This window comes from Streptopelia decaocto (assembly GCF_964273445.1).
Source record: "Streptopelia decaocto genome assembly, chromosome: 1".
Classification (NCBI taxonomy): Eukaryota; Metazoa; Chordata; class Aves; order Columbiformes; family Columbidae; genus Streptopelia; species Streptopelia decaocto.
In genome coordinates, this window is record NC_138663.1 from 105,928,132 (window position 1) to 105,945,752 (window position 17,621).

Genomic DNA, 17,621 nt, shown 5'->3' on the forward strand with positions numbered 1-17,621 from the left:
GCTCAATAGAAAGTTAACTATTTGTCAGCCCTATCGCAGTAGTATTTAAATGACTAGAATCTATAAATAAAGTTCAACACTCAATATGATGCAGCAGTTTAAACACTAATCTGAAAAATTAAAGAACTACATATAACTGGGAGTTTGTGACTACAGCAAAGCTCCTTTTTACTTCTCTTGTTCCGAAACAGATAGGTTAGTCTAAAGTACAAGCACAAAATCCTTCTAGCTTAAAAGCCCACACCAATCCCTCTACTATGGACCGAGATCTCCTTATAAAGATTCTCCACCCAACTACTTTAAAATTCTCAACCTACATTTTCCTTAAACCTGAGATTGACAAGAACAGCATATCTAACTAAGTAGATTTGGTTTTAATAATTATAAATACATAAACACATGCATATATTCCAAATATTACAGCCACCTTTAACTTGATGGATAATTGTGATTATTTCCTGAGTAAACTCTCTTGATGGGTCGTTTTCAACGTTTTGTGTTACAGATTCCATGTGCTCAAATACCGGATGAAAATTTTCATTTTTCCTGCCAACAGCAACCAGATCATGTGACATCTGTCTCTCTGTAGTATGACTAGAAGCAGTCCTAGAATAAAATTTTGCAGATATTCACTTCAAAATAATTCACTATATCTGAAAACGTCCAATAGACAAGTAGAACAAAACAATAAATTAAGTTCACTTTAGGAATGTGACAAAACAAAAACCTCATTTTGTTCTTTTTTTTTTTTTAATTAAAAAACTCTTAAGGCCATAAAGAAAAAAGCTACAATAAAATACAAAGAGATATGACTACGGTCTCAGGAATCCTTGTTTCAGTGAAGTACATAATACAGAACTTGCAACTTTTAAACTTCATCTAGATTATCAACTAAAACAGGCAAATGAAGATCTCTATATACTTCTTTAGTATAATTCTGGAAAGAAATTATGTGTGTGTCTTTGTTTATATGGAGCTACCAGACAATTTTCAGGAACAGTTCAGAGATGTAAAAATCTCAGAGTATCTTTAGGAACTGAATCATCACTTGAGCCTAGTGAAACAGCCTTCAGTGTCAGTGTGTGAACTTAAGAACACATTTAGCATCTTTCTGTCAAATTTTACTCATTCTAAATAAGTTTACACCCCAAATGGTTGCACTGCTGCTTAAGAGTTATTTTGACAAGAAAACTAGCACTTTAAAAATCCTGCTGTTCTTGTTGCAAGGAACATGCTTGTCCTTTGGAAAGATAAATTGAAGACTCAGCCCATGCAAAAGCTTTTCAGATGAAGACCATGTTCACTGTGCATTCTGCATTCATACAAAAATTGTTATCAGAAATAGCCTCTAGCAGGTGCCAGAAGTCATCTGTTTGCCCCCACTAAACTGGAAATAAACACATGCAAGATGTATTATCTACCTGCTCCTCAGGTTTACAAAGAAAGTGTTCTTCTCCGCTGAGTCATTTCAAGTCAGGTGTTTGTTAAATGCCTAAAGTATGCATCATTAATATTCCCAGTCATCAGCTTCTGCAAAATTAGTGTTATCATCTTCAAAAAAATAAAATACTTAGCACTTTTGACTGCAGAAGCAAACCTTCCACACATGAAATTAGCTGCAAACAATGTAGTAGTTTTGTGAGTCTGCAGATAATTACCATGTCTACTGTGCATGACTTTCAAAAGTAGAAGCACAAGGCTACCAAATACAGGAACCATTCTATGGGCTTGCAACAAAACCCAACAATAACTATGTTCTTTTCCTTACATTATTATTCAGGAAGTTAAATGCTTGTCCTAGCCCAGGGGGTAGGGGGTGGAGTGGGCATCACCCCACTTCTCTTTCTTCAGTCTTAAATAGTAGTACCTTATGTGCAGACAGTAATTTGTCTTTCTAACTCTCCATTTTATTAGACCTTTCTAAAATACTGGAAAGGGAAAAAAATTATATAGAGGTTTTCTTTGGGACAAGAGGCAAAATACATTTTAAATGAACGCTGATATTTTTGGAAGGTAAGGTAATCCCTTCCAAAGGGGGTTTCTGCCATTATATGACATTCTTGTCTACAACAGAAAGGCAACAAATCAGAAAAGACTGCAAAAGTCTACACAAACCCAGCTGCTTACTCTCTACCAATGTACCCACCATTCAGGTTTTCATAATGTAACTTTTTCCGATTCAGTGGGCACTGGGAACCTTAAAGGCAACCTCAAGTACTACACAGAAGGCAGAAGCAGATTCGACTGCTTTTCAGTTCTGATGCCTCAACAGATTGCCATTTCATTCATTACCACAATAAATAACAACCCAGGGATCTCAAACTTTTCAGCAGCTTTATTGAACTTGAGATCTTGAACATCTGAATGTGTGCCTGAGATTTATGTAATTTAAATGTTATCTGTTTCTAAGAAGAAATGAGGGATGACTCAGTCAAAAAAATGCCATCATACTCCAGAAGAAAGCACAGGACTAGGCTCTTCTGTTGTGCTTTTTTTGTTGTTGTTGTTTTTTCTTTGGTTGGTGGGGTTTTTTCGTGGTTTTTGTTTGGTTGGTTTTGTGTTGTGGGTTGTTTTTTTTCCTGTCCCCGCCTCCCCGCAACAGGTAACACACTTACTCATCATAAGCAACTCTTAACTACAGGTTTGTATCAGGCATATCTGCTCTTTCCACTTCATACTACTTCTCCATGAAATGAACTAAGGTTTGGTCTTGTTTGTTCATTTTTAAATAGAGGTAGGCTGCAAGTTTCCAGGCCAGTCAAGTTAACATTTTAAACAAAATAAAATTTAAAACATACAACCTTAGTTTGTCCTGGTTACCTCTTTAAAGAAACTGTGCTTTCCTTCAATATTCATAAACTGTAAAGAGACAGGAAGACAGAAGAGGTGAGAGAAAAACCAATACCTGTACTTGGTCACCATTTTCTTCATATCCACTTTGATTGTGAGATGCTCCCTCCTACAGTTCACATCTGACATTTTCAGATCTGAAACAGTATGACTTGAGTCATGCTGACTATCGGAGGAATCTACTTTTTTCCTGAATTCCCCCTCTTCCCTTACTCTTTCCTTCGGTTTAAAAGATCTCAGATCAACATCCATTTTGGAAGAGTTAACACAAGCATTGCAGCCCTTCTTTGAACCACATTTAAGAGGTACATCAACATGCCCTTCTTCAGTCCGTCTCGTTCTTCCACCGCTGAAGTAATCTAACTCCTTGCTATTCCGAGCACCCTTAGAAGAACCGTATTTCTGGTCTTCCTGCTTCACATACTTCTGAACTCTATCGTCTGAAAAAGGCTTTTCCCCATCCAGATGCCTGCGCCGTTTGTGACTGTACTCATAGGCTATCTTTGTGACAGAACCCTCCGAGTACTCCCTTTCAGCCGTTCGATGGGACTGGGCACCCAGATTTCTTTGCTCCTCCTTTTCTTGGTAGGGTGGAAAAGAACGTTCTTGCTTCCACTTGGAATTTCTTGCTACTTCACCACCGTCATACCTCTCCATTTCTCTAGCCCTTTTAGACGCGTGCCCATATTCTCTGTAATCGTGATCTTCAGGATACCTGTGTTGACATAAAGCAATTTACACTTGCACTAGAGAAGAAAGCGAGAACTTATATGTGCAGAATGTTGGACAGCAGAATGCGTGGCAAGTTAACCCATAATCCCTCAGGCCAAGGTACAGATGTGCAGGGGCTCTTAAGAGGGAAATATTATCCTTTCATACTCTAGCCATCAATACGATTTACTTAAAAGACAAATACTTCACTACTACCAGTCGCCCATAATTAAACTACAAAGTGGCCAACGTGTTTCAAGGTGGATATCTTCAACTATAATGAAAACAGACTTTCACTTGAGGCTTTACACCACAATACCCAGGTTTTAATTATTTTATTCCTATACCTCTTCTGTAAAGAGCTCCTTGCCGTAAATTCATCAGAAACTCTTCTGGGTGACTGACCATACTTCTCTTCATGTAACCTCTGGTGCCTCAAGCCATCTTCATGCCATTTTCTTTCCAGTCTACATGAAGCCCCTAAAGGTCTATGAAAAGGTTTCATGCCTTTTTCATTTCCTGTGACTTTGTAGTGCTCAAACGTGTATCTTTCTTCCATTTTGTGTTGGTAAAATGGATGATCGTGCTCTTTATATGGTATTTCCAAGTATTTTGGTGGTAACTGGCATCTCCTATTGCTTTCAGTTCTTTCAGATGAGTGTGTTCTGTAGGGCTTATGACTGTAAGTATCTTCCATGGGAATTCTTTCCAGGTTTGGTGAAGGTGATCTACGTTCATATATTCTCTGGTGGTTATTTCTATGAGGTGCAAACCTGGAATTGCTCTGTCCGTATTTTTCATCTTCTGTTCTCCAAGGCATAGGTTTCTTTGGGTCCTTACGAAAGCTTTTATATTCACAGTCATAATTAATGTGAGCATGCCTTTGCCTATGGTGCTCTGGACTCCTAAATGCTGGAGATAAGGACCTGAGGCAAAAACAAAATCCACTTTGAGTTGTTCTATAAAACTGAATCCACCCCTTTGTGAGAGCATCTATGCCCTAAAGTAGTACAGTTCAGTACACGATTTTACACAGGTAAAAAATTAAAAACAACCCAAGATATTAGAAGTGTCATTTGCCTGGCTAGAGTATCAAGCTTATTTTTACTCTGTTGAAAGTTCCTGTAGCAAAAATACACATTCAAAATACTAGTAAGTCAATCATTTAAATGAAAAAATGCAAAGAGAAAAAACTAAAAATAATTTCATACTACGTTGAAAACAACTGTTATACACATTTTCACACTTCTCAAGTATTCCCTATCTTTTTCAGTGCCAAGAGAAAAAAGGGGAAGAAAAAAAGCATACAAGGAAAAAACAACCCACCACCTTCTCAGGTTTTCTTTGCATGCCAAAACAACCCCAAAAACTGATTGAAAACATCAGCAAATATCCTATTTAAAATGCCACACAGGTAGGCTTTTTCCTGCAGGAAAGACTGAGTTTGTTCTTTTTGTATAATTGTGTGTACATGTACATACATGTATATACATGCATAAATAGGCACTTCCACACTTATCGCAGCTTTTGCTATTCTAAGATCCACTCAATTGTATCACTCAGCTTTCTATTCTCACCTACAATTACAAAAATAAAAGTAACCTGTTAAGAGCTTTCGGCCAAAATCTTCTTGAATAAAAAAAGCAGCACAAGCAACTAACAAGAACCAGAAAGTAATACTAGACAGAACAATTATGCTTGTGTTCAAGTATTCACTGTAGGGTCTCAATACACTCTCTAATAAAAACATGTAAGTTGAAAAAAAAAAAAAATCAAGGAAGTCCCTTGCTTCACACACCTACTGCAAATGTACAGTTTGGCACAACTGCTCCATTTTTGAAATTGAGTTCAAACTCAGAACTACAGATCTTCCTAAAAATATAACGGCCAACTTCCAACAGCACCAGTACTGCTGGTGCCCCATGTTGTTCTGGTTAAGGCCTGCATTTTAACATGGGCTGGGGCATTCTTCCCAGCCCTTCACTCTAAGGAAGTATTCACAACTACCAATCTAGTACAGAAGTAGATAGAATGCAACTTCTTAAAAACAAAAAACCTAACACAAGTTTTTCTGTGTTATCCAACAAACTCCCTTGGTCTTGATCATCACAACTTAGTCTGTTTAGAAAAGCAACCCAAAATCAGCAAAAAAGTAGTTTCACATTACACATTACTAGCTCTTGAAAGCTTCAGGTTATACTTCAGCTACCTAGTTTTAACACCTTAAATTTGCAGTGCTAGTCCTAAAAATTAGGCAGGTAACTGACAGCCTGAAGTAATGCGCATGTTATTCTGGTGACAGACACCAATGACACAGGCTACTAGGCTAGTGTCCAAAAAGAGGGGCACTGACTCCCATGCTTTCAGTTCACTTTATGATGCAAGTCATATCTGACTGTGCTGAAGATCAGTTTGCAGATCAGCTCCAAAGGCTCAGAAACAGAAAGCCTGAGGTGTTTGGACTAAGTAGTATTTATTTTAACAGTCAATCTTGCCCTTCCTGGAGACCAAAAGGCAAAACAGGAGCAAGCTACAGACATTCAGTGCACCAGGTGGTGTTTGAGTAAAAATAGCCTTAACTAGTTTGGGGCTTGGATTTTGTGCTTAAGGTAGTTCCAAGTCCCAAAACACACGAGTTGAACATTCTTGGCAGACAGCAAAACCTTAACACCTCCAGCTTTAAAAAACAAAACAACAAGTTGGGGAAAAAATGCAGAAACGGTTCAGTTAGGAAAAATAATTAGAATTTATATAATACACTTTACAAATTGCAATTCTAGATGCAATTTTCTTTTATGCAAGTTTTAAGTCCTAATTATAAACCCTTATATAGAACTACAATTCAGAAGACAAGTTATAGACAAATATTTACCTTGGTTTCCACCGTGGTGATCTTGATCTAGATCTTGTCATCTTCTCTCACGTGTTTATATGAGTTTCTTGAAGCTGTAAAAATTATACAATTTACTAGTCTAGCAACAGAATCACACAACAAATTGCAACACAATTGTTTTCAAGAAGTACAGTATTAGCTGCTTCAAGGTTGGGGTGAGGTATATTTTTAGGATGTTTTACTTTAACCTCTCATTCCCATTTTAAAGCAAGTAACTACTTCTCTGATTGCTGATCTTAGAACACAGCTTATTTTCTTTATAAATATTTGACCATTGCTCTTTTCTCTCTAGTTTGTAATGTTGTCTATTCACTCTGGTTTTAAATGTTAAATAATCTCACAAGCAAGCTGCAGCAACTGAAAAAAAATGCTCTGTTTGTTAGTATGCATTAAATGCTATAGATGATAAACAGGAAGGGATAGCCGGTTTTAAAATCAAGTTTACAAAGAAAAATGTTTTTGCATCAACTTATATTCTGAACATCATACATATACTGAGCTTCAAATTTGTAATGAACACTGATTATCTTACATGGTTACAGTCCTCCTCTAAGCTTTAACTGTTCCATCAAGTATTAACTGTTGTATCATCACACACTTCACCCAAATAAAGCTACACAAAAAAGATCACTTTTCATTTTTATGCCTTAACTGTTCCTGAATCTTGGAAGTAACTCTGGGCATTCCTTCTCATAAAAGTTATGGAAGAATGAGAAAAATATCAGTAGAATCTACCCTCCTTGCTCTTCTTTGCAAAAAAAATACTTGGAAAAAGAAACTTGGAAAACAAGTGATGAAAGGATACGCAAACTCACCAGTAATGACTGGTGAACAGGAATGGAATGATTACTATTTAGCAAACACAAGGACTAAAGCAGAGCCAAATTATCACATCACTGGTTAAAAGTTGGAATTTGGACCACATGCCCATGCCTACAGCTCCTAATTTACCACAAGATGCTCTAAAGGCCAGAAATATAAATAGCTACAAACCCAGATCCATCAACAGCTCTGAAATTAACGAACAACCAGTCACTTGAAACTGGAAGAATACGCCCAGGTCAGTGTCACTCTCTACATGCTCTGGTATTTTCTGTAATTATTTTCTCACAGACACTCATGGAGACAGAAGACTAGTCTGGACTGGCCAAGCATGGCCTTTTTGACAGTCCCAGTGTTCAAATAATTTCTTTAGCTGAATCTTTTTACCTGACCAACTAAAACTGAAAGGGGAAGAACAAAAAAAAAACCACCACACCAACAAAAATACACACCACAAGCCAGCAAGCTTTAAGGGACATAAGAAACCTGGAGCTGTATGTGTGTACCCACACACCTGACCCACTGCCTCACTGCCCCCCATCACACTTATGGGTCAAATAAAATATTACCCCTTGCTCTACCCAATTTTTTTTGTATGGTTAGCTCATGGCCAAAACAGCAGTATCCTGGAGGAGAATGCATAGCCTGTTTATGATGCTTAACACCACAGGTGGACGTTAGACAAGCCACCTTCTAACCTTTCAGAGTGATTCAGGAAATATTCACTTCCTGCTCTTTACGTTGCACCATAAGGTAACCAGACAATTATACGCAAGACATAGCAATAGGCTAGTTCTGGAGAAAACCATCTTGAATTCATTTTTTAAACCTCAGAAGTCTCCTGTTTACCACAAGAGTATTTGCTCTGCAATGAATCTTTCCATGTGACAAGGCATGAACTAAGAAGTGTTACAAGGGATAGTAAAGCAAAAAAAACCCAGCCCCAAAGTGCCCCAAAGACTACATGCAACATTTGTTCCCTGAACTTTTAAACACAAGGTTAGCACTGCCTCTTAGATGCTAAAGGCATGTTTCTGAGGAGTGTATAGCATGAATTAATTTCAGGCCCTTTGCCTACTCAAAGATCATACTAGCCAGTTAAATAAATGCTCCAATGCCAGCACTTATATTAAATATTATTTTTCAAATAAAAGTAATATCATGACCAAAATACTTTCCTATTTCTCACCCACAAAAACACAAACTGAACAATATTTCAGAAACAAAAAAACCACACCCCCTGGCTAACACACTTCAAAAAGAGGTGGGTGTCCCACGAGCTTCAAAAATTCACTACTACCCTCTCTTCTGGTAAGCTCTAAAAAGTGACAGTATTTTATATGCCATTCAAATCCTTTCTATCTTCCCTTCAATTCTGAACTTTATCCTTCATTTTCAAGTATGTAAACACTAAAAAGACAAAAGCACCATTAAACCCCACTCAGCCATCGCACAGAACCTGATCTGCCAGGATCTCTCATCACAGACCAATCAAGCTGGAAACTGAACATACATAACCAGAGATTCCTTGTTCTTTTGAGACTGGCTAAACAATCGTACTAAAAGCGTGAGAAGGACTGTGACAGTATGTCCTAGATCTTGCCTTAGGATAAAGAGGAATACTGTAATTCCCAGTGAAGACACTCCTTTTGTTTAGTGGAAAGAAAGTGTTCATTTGTTTCAGTGAACCTCCTAAAAAGCAGCCCATGCAATACGATTTCCTCACAGTGAGATTCAAGATGCAATATGGAACGTATGAAGGCAGCAGATACTCGACACCCATCAACACTCCCAGTGTAACACCAGAATCACAAGTTAATCTCCACAGATTTTGTAAGCATGTTGCTAAATTCAGGTTTAAATCATCTCACCTAGACCAACAACATGGTTTCACACCAAAATAAAGCTTGTTGCAGGACAGCCCCAGCCTGTCCATAGCGGAATTACTTGAATCAAGAAAAGGCCCTATGGTTCCCAAGTCAGTCATCAGGTGCTCTGAAAGGCCAGGTCACATTGGAGCAGAGGTGCCAGGACCTGTTGTGCTCTGGGTTCTGAATTTCACCAGGTCCTCCACTGTACTTTATGGAATGCTGTCACTATGAAAACAAAGAACTGACAATAATCCTTCCTAGTTAAAAAAAAAAATAGGTTCACAGTGGTGCTTGTGTTTGTTGTGTTACAATAAGTGACTCAGAGGAGGAGTTATCAGTAACTATGCTTAGACAGTTCTTAAATATTAATGGAAGTCACACCTTTTCTTTTCCTTGACTTTTAGAATTGAAACAAGACAAGTACCCTCTCAGGAGAGATGGCCTCAAGCCTGCTGCCAGCTCTCCTTTGATTCCACACTTGAGAGATCAGTGCTTTGACAAGTACAAAATTCTTGTAGTATCTATCTACTCCAAACCTGAAAGGAGTATCTTAAGAGAAGTAACTCAAAAGTAACCAGACATTGTATGTGATGTGCCAGCCTGAACACACAGTCTTTCAGAAGGGCTATCAATGTTTAGCAACCTGCTCTCCTGAACAGAACAATCTTCTTTATTTTCTCCAGTATGAAATACAAGAAATCACACATTACTGCAGTCATCTAGCTGAACAGACGGAAACTGGAGCTCCTCCTAATGCAAAAAGCCCCATACCAGTAAGACTTTGCAGATAAAGTACAGAAGTAATTAACTCTCCTGTAAACAGACCATAAATATGTGGACTGCTTTACATGCCTTTCAGGTGCCTTCCAACATCTACAACAAAGGTGATGGAAGAAACCCTATGCAGAAAACACAAAGGGCAGACCAATAGTAGAAGTGCTTACTATCAAGGAGATGCTCTTCAATTGCCATTTCACCTGTAGTGAAGGGAGATTTCATTCCTCACCTCTTTGTAAGGGACTGCCCAACTGCCACTGCCACCATCTCCCAAATCTTTTAGAGGAGGAAGAACTAAGCAAGTCTTGTGTAGGTTGGGTCACACAGCAGACAAGAAGACAGATACTAACCCTCACTGCAAAAGCTACACAGCTCACTATTCTCTCACTCTGCCCAAAAAGATAAGGAGCAGCTGCAAGCTTTTCATCTGACTGTCTTCTTCAAGGGGGATCAATCACAGGTTCCAAGGAATATGCCAGAGCATGTATTGCTGCAGAGTCTGTCAAGAAAGAAAAAACCAAGAATTGAGAGTCTCAACACCCAGGTAGCCAAGTATTCGACAGAAATACAATCAAATTAAAAGCTCAGCTGCAATCCACACTGAAAAAAAAAAGCTTGAACCCTACAATATAGAAAGCCATTTATCATACCCTTAAATGAGAAGTATAGTACTGGCAACTTTTCTAGTAGGCAAGTTATTAAAGCTGATTCGAAGGCTGTTCCACACAGCTCCCACCACAGCGACTGTCCAAGCAGGACACAAGCCTGGCATGTTCTTGCCCATTCAGCTTCCAGGCAAATCTTATCATCTCCAACAGCAAGCATCCAGGGAAGAGCATAAGAACAGAGAAACATACCCCAGCAAACCAGCCTGACCATTTCTGAACTGCAACAGGACATCTCCTTTAGCCACGCTTTCCCAGACTGGCTCGGGTGCCATTACCACATGCAGAGGCTCCCCGTGCTGCACTAGGCCACACACACACATTTCTTCCTGATTTTTCTACTAAACACCTTCAGCCTCAAAATCACGGCTCCCAGTTGGCACCTCTAACCCTTTGGAGGCTGAAGGATGTCACAAAGAAGCATGCAGCCCAACCCTGCCCCATGTCCCAGGACCAGAGAGGTGCCTGGAGCCAAGTTACAGCTCTACCAGTGCATGGAGGTGACTCCCAACCCAAGGCACACTGCCCCAGGGCAGGACAACTGTTACAGGTTTGAGAACTATGAGCTAGAACAACTGTTTGACTTAAGGACACATACCCACCCCCAGCTGAGGCAATTCTAAATTCAGATGCCACAACAGATAACAGATCAATGCAAATCACCAAGATACAAAGTTTTCATCCTCAGTTTCCTCATCACTCTCCAACAGTCCATGAGTGCTCTTTTTGATTGCAGACCCTTTCTCCCAGGCTTCTGCCACACCTCAGGGCACCCCTCACATTTCCAAGGTCATTCTTTGAATTTTCTGAGTATTTTCTAGCAGGTCTGGCAGTACCCCCAGACCACTGCAGCTCCAGTTGCTCTGGCAACACAGCCTGGAGATGATACCACTGTGAGATGACAAGGCTTTTTTTTTTTCCCTTTCCTTTTTTTTTTTTTTAAAAAAAAAAAAAAAAATCACATTTTACCAAATCTCCTGATACAGTCCATGGTGTCTCTCACCACAGGCTCACACTCCTGCTGAATACCTCACAATCTGAGCAAGGTGAGCTCTGCCACTCCAGTTTGCATGCTGAGACATAGGGTCCTCCCTGGCACCAGGAGCACCCCTCTGGCTTCCCAAAAAACACAGCCACTGCAGCTTTAGATAACTTCTTGTCCTCCTCCTCAGCTCTTTTTTATTTGGCACAAGCTGTGAAAGGCAGGCTTTACACAGGTTCTATCCCAATACTGAGGATCATTAACAGACAACCAGGCCTCATGCTAGTGAGGTAACCATCCCACACCGCAGCAGTACACAGGCATCACTCCCCTCTGCTTGCTGTACAGAATATCTTTATACATGTATAAATAAATAAAAATAATTGTTCCCCCTTACACTCCCAGTAGGATGAAGACCTATTACAGAAAGTTCAGGCCCAGCAGAAGCATACAATAGTTCTTAATGGATCACTAAACAAATTTTAAGCAGTTCCTTGGGATACATAAAAAGCATTCCCCTTTCCCTGTGTATGCAAGCAAAAGAACAAAAATAACTCAGTAGATCTACTGAGCATGTAACTTAAGATCAGTGTGCTCTCATTTAAAACTAACCTATTTAATGACACTAATTAGCACGCAATGCCTCACCTTTGCAGAAAAACAGATCACAGTTCTAACTTGGAAAGACTGAGCAGGATAAATCTGTATTACACGATAATTCAGGTATTTCACTCTCAAACACCTTTTCCATGGCTTTTGTTTGTTTGGCTTTGTTTTTTGGGTTTTGTTTGGTTTTTGTACATTAAAAAGTCACAACCTATAAGCATACTGGCAAGCCATTTCTGTAACACATTGAATTGGAGGCCTTTAACACATGTCTGTTACAGAGCCTTAAATGTCTCAGCGCCATCCCCTGCCATTTCTGCCTTCCTGTTAAATCCACTCCTGTCACAGTCCTAAAGACAACCCACAACATCCTTGCCCACTGAAAGCCCTCCAATGTGTACAAAACATAAAGAAGGCCTTTGCTTTTTCACCTTAAGTCACAAAAACACCAGAAAAAAAAAATAACCCCTTTATTTATTCAGAATGGACAATGCCACACAGCAGCACTGCCAGGAGGCTGGAAAGTCCTGGCTGCCTTACCCAGCCACACCAGAGAAATGAGCCCTTGCTGGAAGACTCCCAGAACATTTCCTCCCTTCCCTGCAGACAGCAAGTGCCTGCTGCCACCTGAGAGGAAAAGCAAACCTAACTGTGTGCAACCACATCCATCAGGAGCTAGGAGCTCACTGTGACACCAACCCAGCCTACATTACCTCCTGACAGGTGAACACCCACAAGGCAAGACTGTGCCAAAAATCAAGCCCATCTCATCACAGCGCAGGCGGATGGAGAGTTGGGTTTGATCACTCTTACAAAAGCGGTGGCAGAAATACCAGTTATTTTGCTGAAGGCAGATGTGAAGGAGTGTATGGACAGTCATTAAGACAGACAGCTGTTTATCAGGGTAACAGGGTGTGCCTCTAAAGGAAGTTAATTAATTTCACCTCACCTCATCAGCACCGATATTAAAAAAAAAAAGAGCCAGAAAAATTCTCATAGCTTCCGATTAGTCCATCAGAATGGAAGGATGAAAACAAGGGGAAAGACTTAGTCATCTATGTTCTCTGCCCTTCTCTGCCCAACCCTGTGTCTCACAGCCTGCCACAACGTGGTTTCCATCAGCAGAGATTCTTACATGTCTTTTGCATATTTCTTCCCCTCCCTGGCATCCTCTTCCATGCTCTTCCTCCAGCTGCCCACACCCAGCAAAACTTTCACTAAAGATTCACCTTTCCTCGAGACTCACAAACACACAAGGTAAGCAGGTAATTAAAATCTCCCAGCAATTTGAGTACCCTCTGTTTTAAAACTTCATAATTCAGGAGCCTAAACTATATTTACAAACAACTTGGGGTATTTAAGAATTGCAATAAAAATTAGGTGTTCCTGTTCTGGATAAAGCGGAGCCAAGTGAGGAGACTGCTATCACTGATTCCTCCTAGAAATTACTGCCCCCTCAGACACATATGAATAATCATGCATAATCAACTAAATCAACTAAAGAATTATCAAAAAACACAGGATTTGGTTGAATCAGCATCAATTCATCTTGCTTTAGTTTGACTTAGACCTGAAAAAACATTATACTAAACCAAAGACATGCTAAAACTAAGAAGCAACCAATATACTAAACATGTACTGCTTTAAGTTATTCTAAAAGACACTAACTGGTACACATCTGCATGTGACAACATATAAATTACTAGGAACAGAGACTGCTGGTGCTTATGCTTTGCTCACCTCTGAGGAAAACGCTGTCCTTACATTAACAGCAAGCAGCAACCTCAGCTCTGCTGCTTGCCCAGAGGGTTCACAGCAACGCGGGTTTTCTGGAACCATCAAGACACAGGGACACGGCACCGGCAGCCCCACAAGCACCTCAACGCCCTTGCCCCACGCTTTGTTCCTGGCCCTCCCAAACCTCGCTGAATGCCCGAGCTACACACGTTGTACCACAGAACACACACGCATGGACGTGTGCATGCATAGATACACACGGACATACACAGGCACACACGGGGGCAGAGGTGGGTCACAGATGCCGCTGCTCCAGGCCACCCAGGCAGCCACAGATCCCAGACGAATTTAGCAGAATCCCCGCTGACCTCCCGTCCCCGCAGCAACCGGAGCCACCGCCCAACACCTCTCCGGTCAACTCCCACCCGCCTTCGCCACCTCCCCGGGGCCGGGCAAGCCCTCCGAAGGGCGCAGCGGGGGGTGGGCGAGCTCCGTGTGCCCCGGCCGGAGCTCCCGAGGCCCGGCCCGCTCCTTCCCGCCCGGCAGGGCGGAGAACGGGCCCGTCCGGCGCCAGGCGCGCAGGAGGCGCCGCCAGGGACAACGACCGCCGCCCCCAGGCCCCGAACACCCGGCTCCCACTCCGCCTCACGCTGCCCGCGGCACAGGCCCGGCCCCCGCCCCACCGTCCCCGGGCCTGCCCAAACCCCACCGCGGCCATGGGGCCGCTCGGGCCGCCGTCAGCCCCCACACTCACCACCACCGGGGACCGCTTCCGGAGCCGCCTCCCGCCGCTCCTCCGGCCGCCGCCGCCGCCGCTCCGCCCCGAGCAGGTGCCCGGCGAGGAGAGGCGGGGCGGGTCCCGGCGGGCCGCGCCGGCCGCAGCTGCTGCCCACAGGCACAGCGGAGAGAAAAGGCGGGCGCAGGGTGGACGCCCCGGAAGAGGAGGGGCGGGGCCTCCCCTCCCTCCCCTCCCTCCCCTCCCTCCCCTCCCGGCTGCTCTTAGGTCTCCCGTCCGGGTGCCACTTTCCCCGTAGCCGCTGTGTGCCTGCCCGGGCTGGGCGCTGTCGGGGGTAGGCGCTGGGCAGCTCCGTGCCGACCGCGCAGAGAGGCTGGGGTGCCCTGGCCCTTGTTGGGGGTTATTCAGTGCTCGGAGGAGCCCCTCAGTTGGAAAGCCGGGTGAAAAGACCTTGCTGTGGCCTTACAGTACTTAAAAGAGGCTTATAAGATGGGGACAGGCTTTTTAGCAGGGCCTGTTATGACAGGACAAGGGATAACGCTTTTAAAATAAAGGAGGGGAGATTCAGGCTAGACATGTAGAAGAAATTTTTTAGGATGAGGGTGGTGAAACACTGGCCCAGGTTGCCCAGAGAGGGGGTAGATGCCCCATCCCTGGAGACATTCCAGGCCAAGCTGGACGGGGCTCTGAGCAACCTGATCTAGTTGAAGATGTCCCTGCTCAGTGCAGGGGGGTTGGACTGGATGAGCTCTGACAGTCCCTTCCAACACAAACTATTCTATGGTCCTATGAAAAGGAGACCCCACCCATGACACTTCCCATTCATCCCACCCTCAGCCCTGGGGAGCAGCCACCAGCTCCTGCACAGAGACAAGGGTGGCTGGAGCAGGGCAGGCCCAAAGCATCGGGGTTTACCAGAGAGATGCTGCGGTCCCAGCCCTTTCACCGATCTCAGCTGTGATGTGATGTGTCGGGCAGGAAGGACTCAGCCAAAAGCCCTCCTGAGGCCTTAGGGGTCAGACCCTGCAGTTAGATGCCCTGTGGTGCTGTGGAGAGGCCGCAAACTGCCCCGGCAGCAACAGCCTTGTTGGTGCTGCCACTGGCCCGCAGGTGGGGCGGTCATGGCAGGCTCGTCAGGGGCTGCTGCTGTGGGGCTCGAGCAAGGCCTTGGTGGGTTTTTCCAAGGCTCTTTTCAGGTCCCCAGAGTGCCCGTTGGGGCATGTGCTGCACCTCTCCCCTTCCCCTGGGAGTCAGGATTGATCCCAGCGATTTGAACACTCTCCTCTCTCAGCAGCTGGGATGCACTCCCTTGATTGTCAATTGTGATACCCAGCAGGCCTAACAGGTTTGGCGTTTGAGTGAGTTTTTTCTTTGGGAGCTGTAAACAGCAGGAGCACATGCCAGCACGTACTGAAACCCTTTTGAAACCTAGTATCTTTTTATGGTAGAAAATAACTGAGAAATAGATTTAAAGATCATGCAAAACCACATGTAAGAGGAGACAATGACACTGTTGTCCCAAAGTTGGGGTGCCAATGTGCAATGACAAATTACGATTTTGTGCAGAAAGGGGTGCTAGGCAGTAATCCACTAAACTAGCACAACTCAGTTTCCAAAACTTCTGTTATTTATACACTGTCCTTTCTAATACATATGCATTCCTACTTATATGTTAATTGGCTGTCTTCTCACTTTCATTTTAAAATACAGTGTTAAAAATTCATTGCGCACATTCAGTGGGTAGGGGTCTTTGGGCAGAGGGTGACTTCCAGAGTAGAGTTGTGTTTTTCATATTTTGATTAGATAGCTCACTTTTCAGAACACCAGTTAGTGGAACTTTGCTGATTTACCAAGTTAGTCTAGAGAAGAATGCTGACATTCAAGGATATATGTCCACTGCTTTAAATCCTTTTGACCTTCTACTCCTTATTACAGATATCCTGTTACTCATTATCTTCAGTATATTCCTTGTTAGAGTAAATAACATCACCATAACTTCTAACAATTAGTCATCAACGCTATCTAGATTACATTAGGAATCTGAGGCTGTTGGTGAAGGATCGTAAATACTAGTTGGGTGCATCGTCAGATCAACTCATTAATATAAATTTGATGCAGATCGATCGGATGCAGGCATATGCCTTTGTTTTAACCCAAGCACAGAACTGATGCTGGTTTTGTACTTTTACAGTAGCTGCAGGAAGATGGACGATACCTGATACTGCATCACTAGAGCAGCACAGGCAGAAGATACCTGATCTGGTGTAAAGCTTGCCAAAATCAAGTTAGCCTGTCAACATTATTTTTTAAACAAATTAATTTAAGAACAAAAAAGAGCCGGAGTTAGCACTCTGTATTACATAGGTTTGACATTTCTGATACAGCTCAGAGCCGCTGTGCTGTGTTTACTCTGTCATCAAACCATGGGCTCACAGGGTCAAGTTAGATGTTTATATTCACTGGATCAAGAGGGGAGAGGAAGGGTTGGCTCATAATTAGATGTACTTCAAAGAGGTAGTCTCAGTTTCCTTATGTTCCCAACACCAGAGTGGGCTGCTGACTTTGGCTATCCTTCAAACTTAGAGCTGCTGACATCTTCTTGCCCTCCTTTTATAGGACTGATCTTTTGGCAGAGCATTTTCTTATGTTCTCCATCTTCTCAACCTTGGCAAAGTTGCTGTAGGTGGGACTGAAAGATCCCCTTCACAGCTATAAATCTGAGTGCCTGCAGGATCCTGCTCGGTTCCTTAGCCCTTTTTAGACTAGCTCAAATCTGAGCAACATTACGATTGCCATACAAAATACTTTCCTGCGTCCACACTAAAACACTTGGACATTTTCATAAGAGAAGCATATAGAAGTATAAGATTATTTTAAAATGTAGTAGTAGTCTCTTCCCAGTTAAAAAGCAAAAGACTTACTGTACTATATGGCATAGAAACACAGTGGCACGCTGCACTAAACAAGGCTT

At 42.5% G+C, this 17,621-nt stretch overlaps 1 protein-coding gene across 5 annotated transcripts in view; it reads right to left on the reverse strand.

Annotated features, from left to right (window-relative positions):
- The window catches only part of BCLAF3 (BCLAF1 and THRAP3 family member 3), a 35,031-nt gene extending 20,208 nt beyond the window's left edge, over positions 1 to 14,823 (reverse strand). For 3 of the 5 annotated variants that reach the window (XM_082043308.1, XM_082043309.1, XM_082043305.1), the window contains exons 1-5: positions 14,669 to 14,823; positions 6,434 to 6,507; positions 3,909 to 4,487; positions 2,906 to 3,565; positions 428 to 606 (exon numbers count right to left, since the gene is read on the reverse strand). In XM_082043308.1, coding sequence (XP_081899434.1) covers positions 428 to 606; positions 2,906 to 3,565; positions 3,909 to 4,487; positions 6,434 to 6,474 — 1,459 coding nt within the window. In that variant the 5' untranslated portion in view covers positions 6,475 to 6,507; positions 14,669 to 14,823. Of the gene's footprint in view, positions 1 to 427; positions 607 to 2,905; positions 3,566 to 3,908; positions 4,488 to 6,433; positions 6,508 to 10,274; positions 10,424 to 14,668 lie in introns of all 5 variants that reach the window. The other 2 variants (XM_082043306.1, XM_082043307.1) reach the window with 2 other exon arrangements.
- Between the last annotated feature and the right edge of the window lie 2,798 nt (positions 14,824 to 17,621).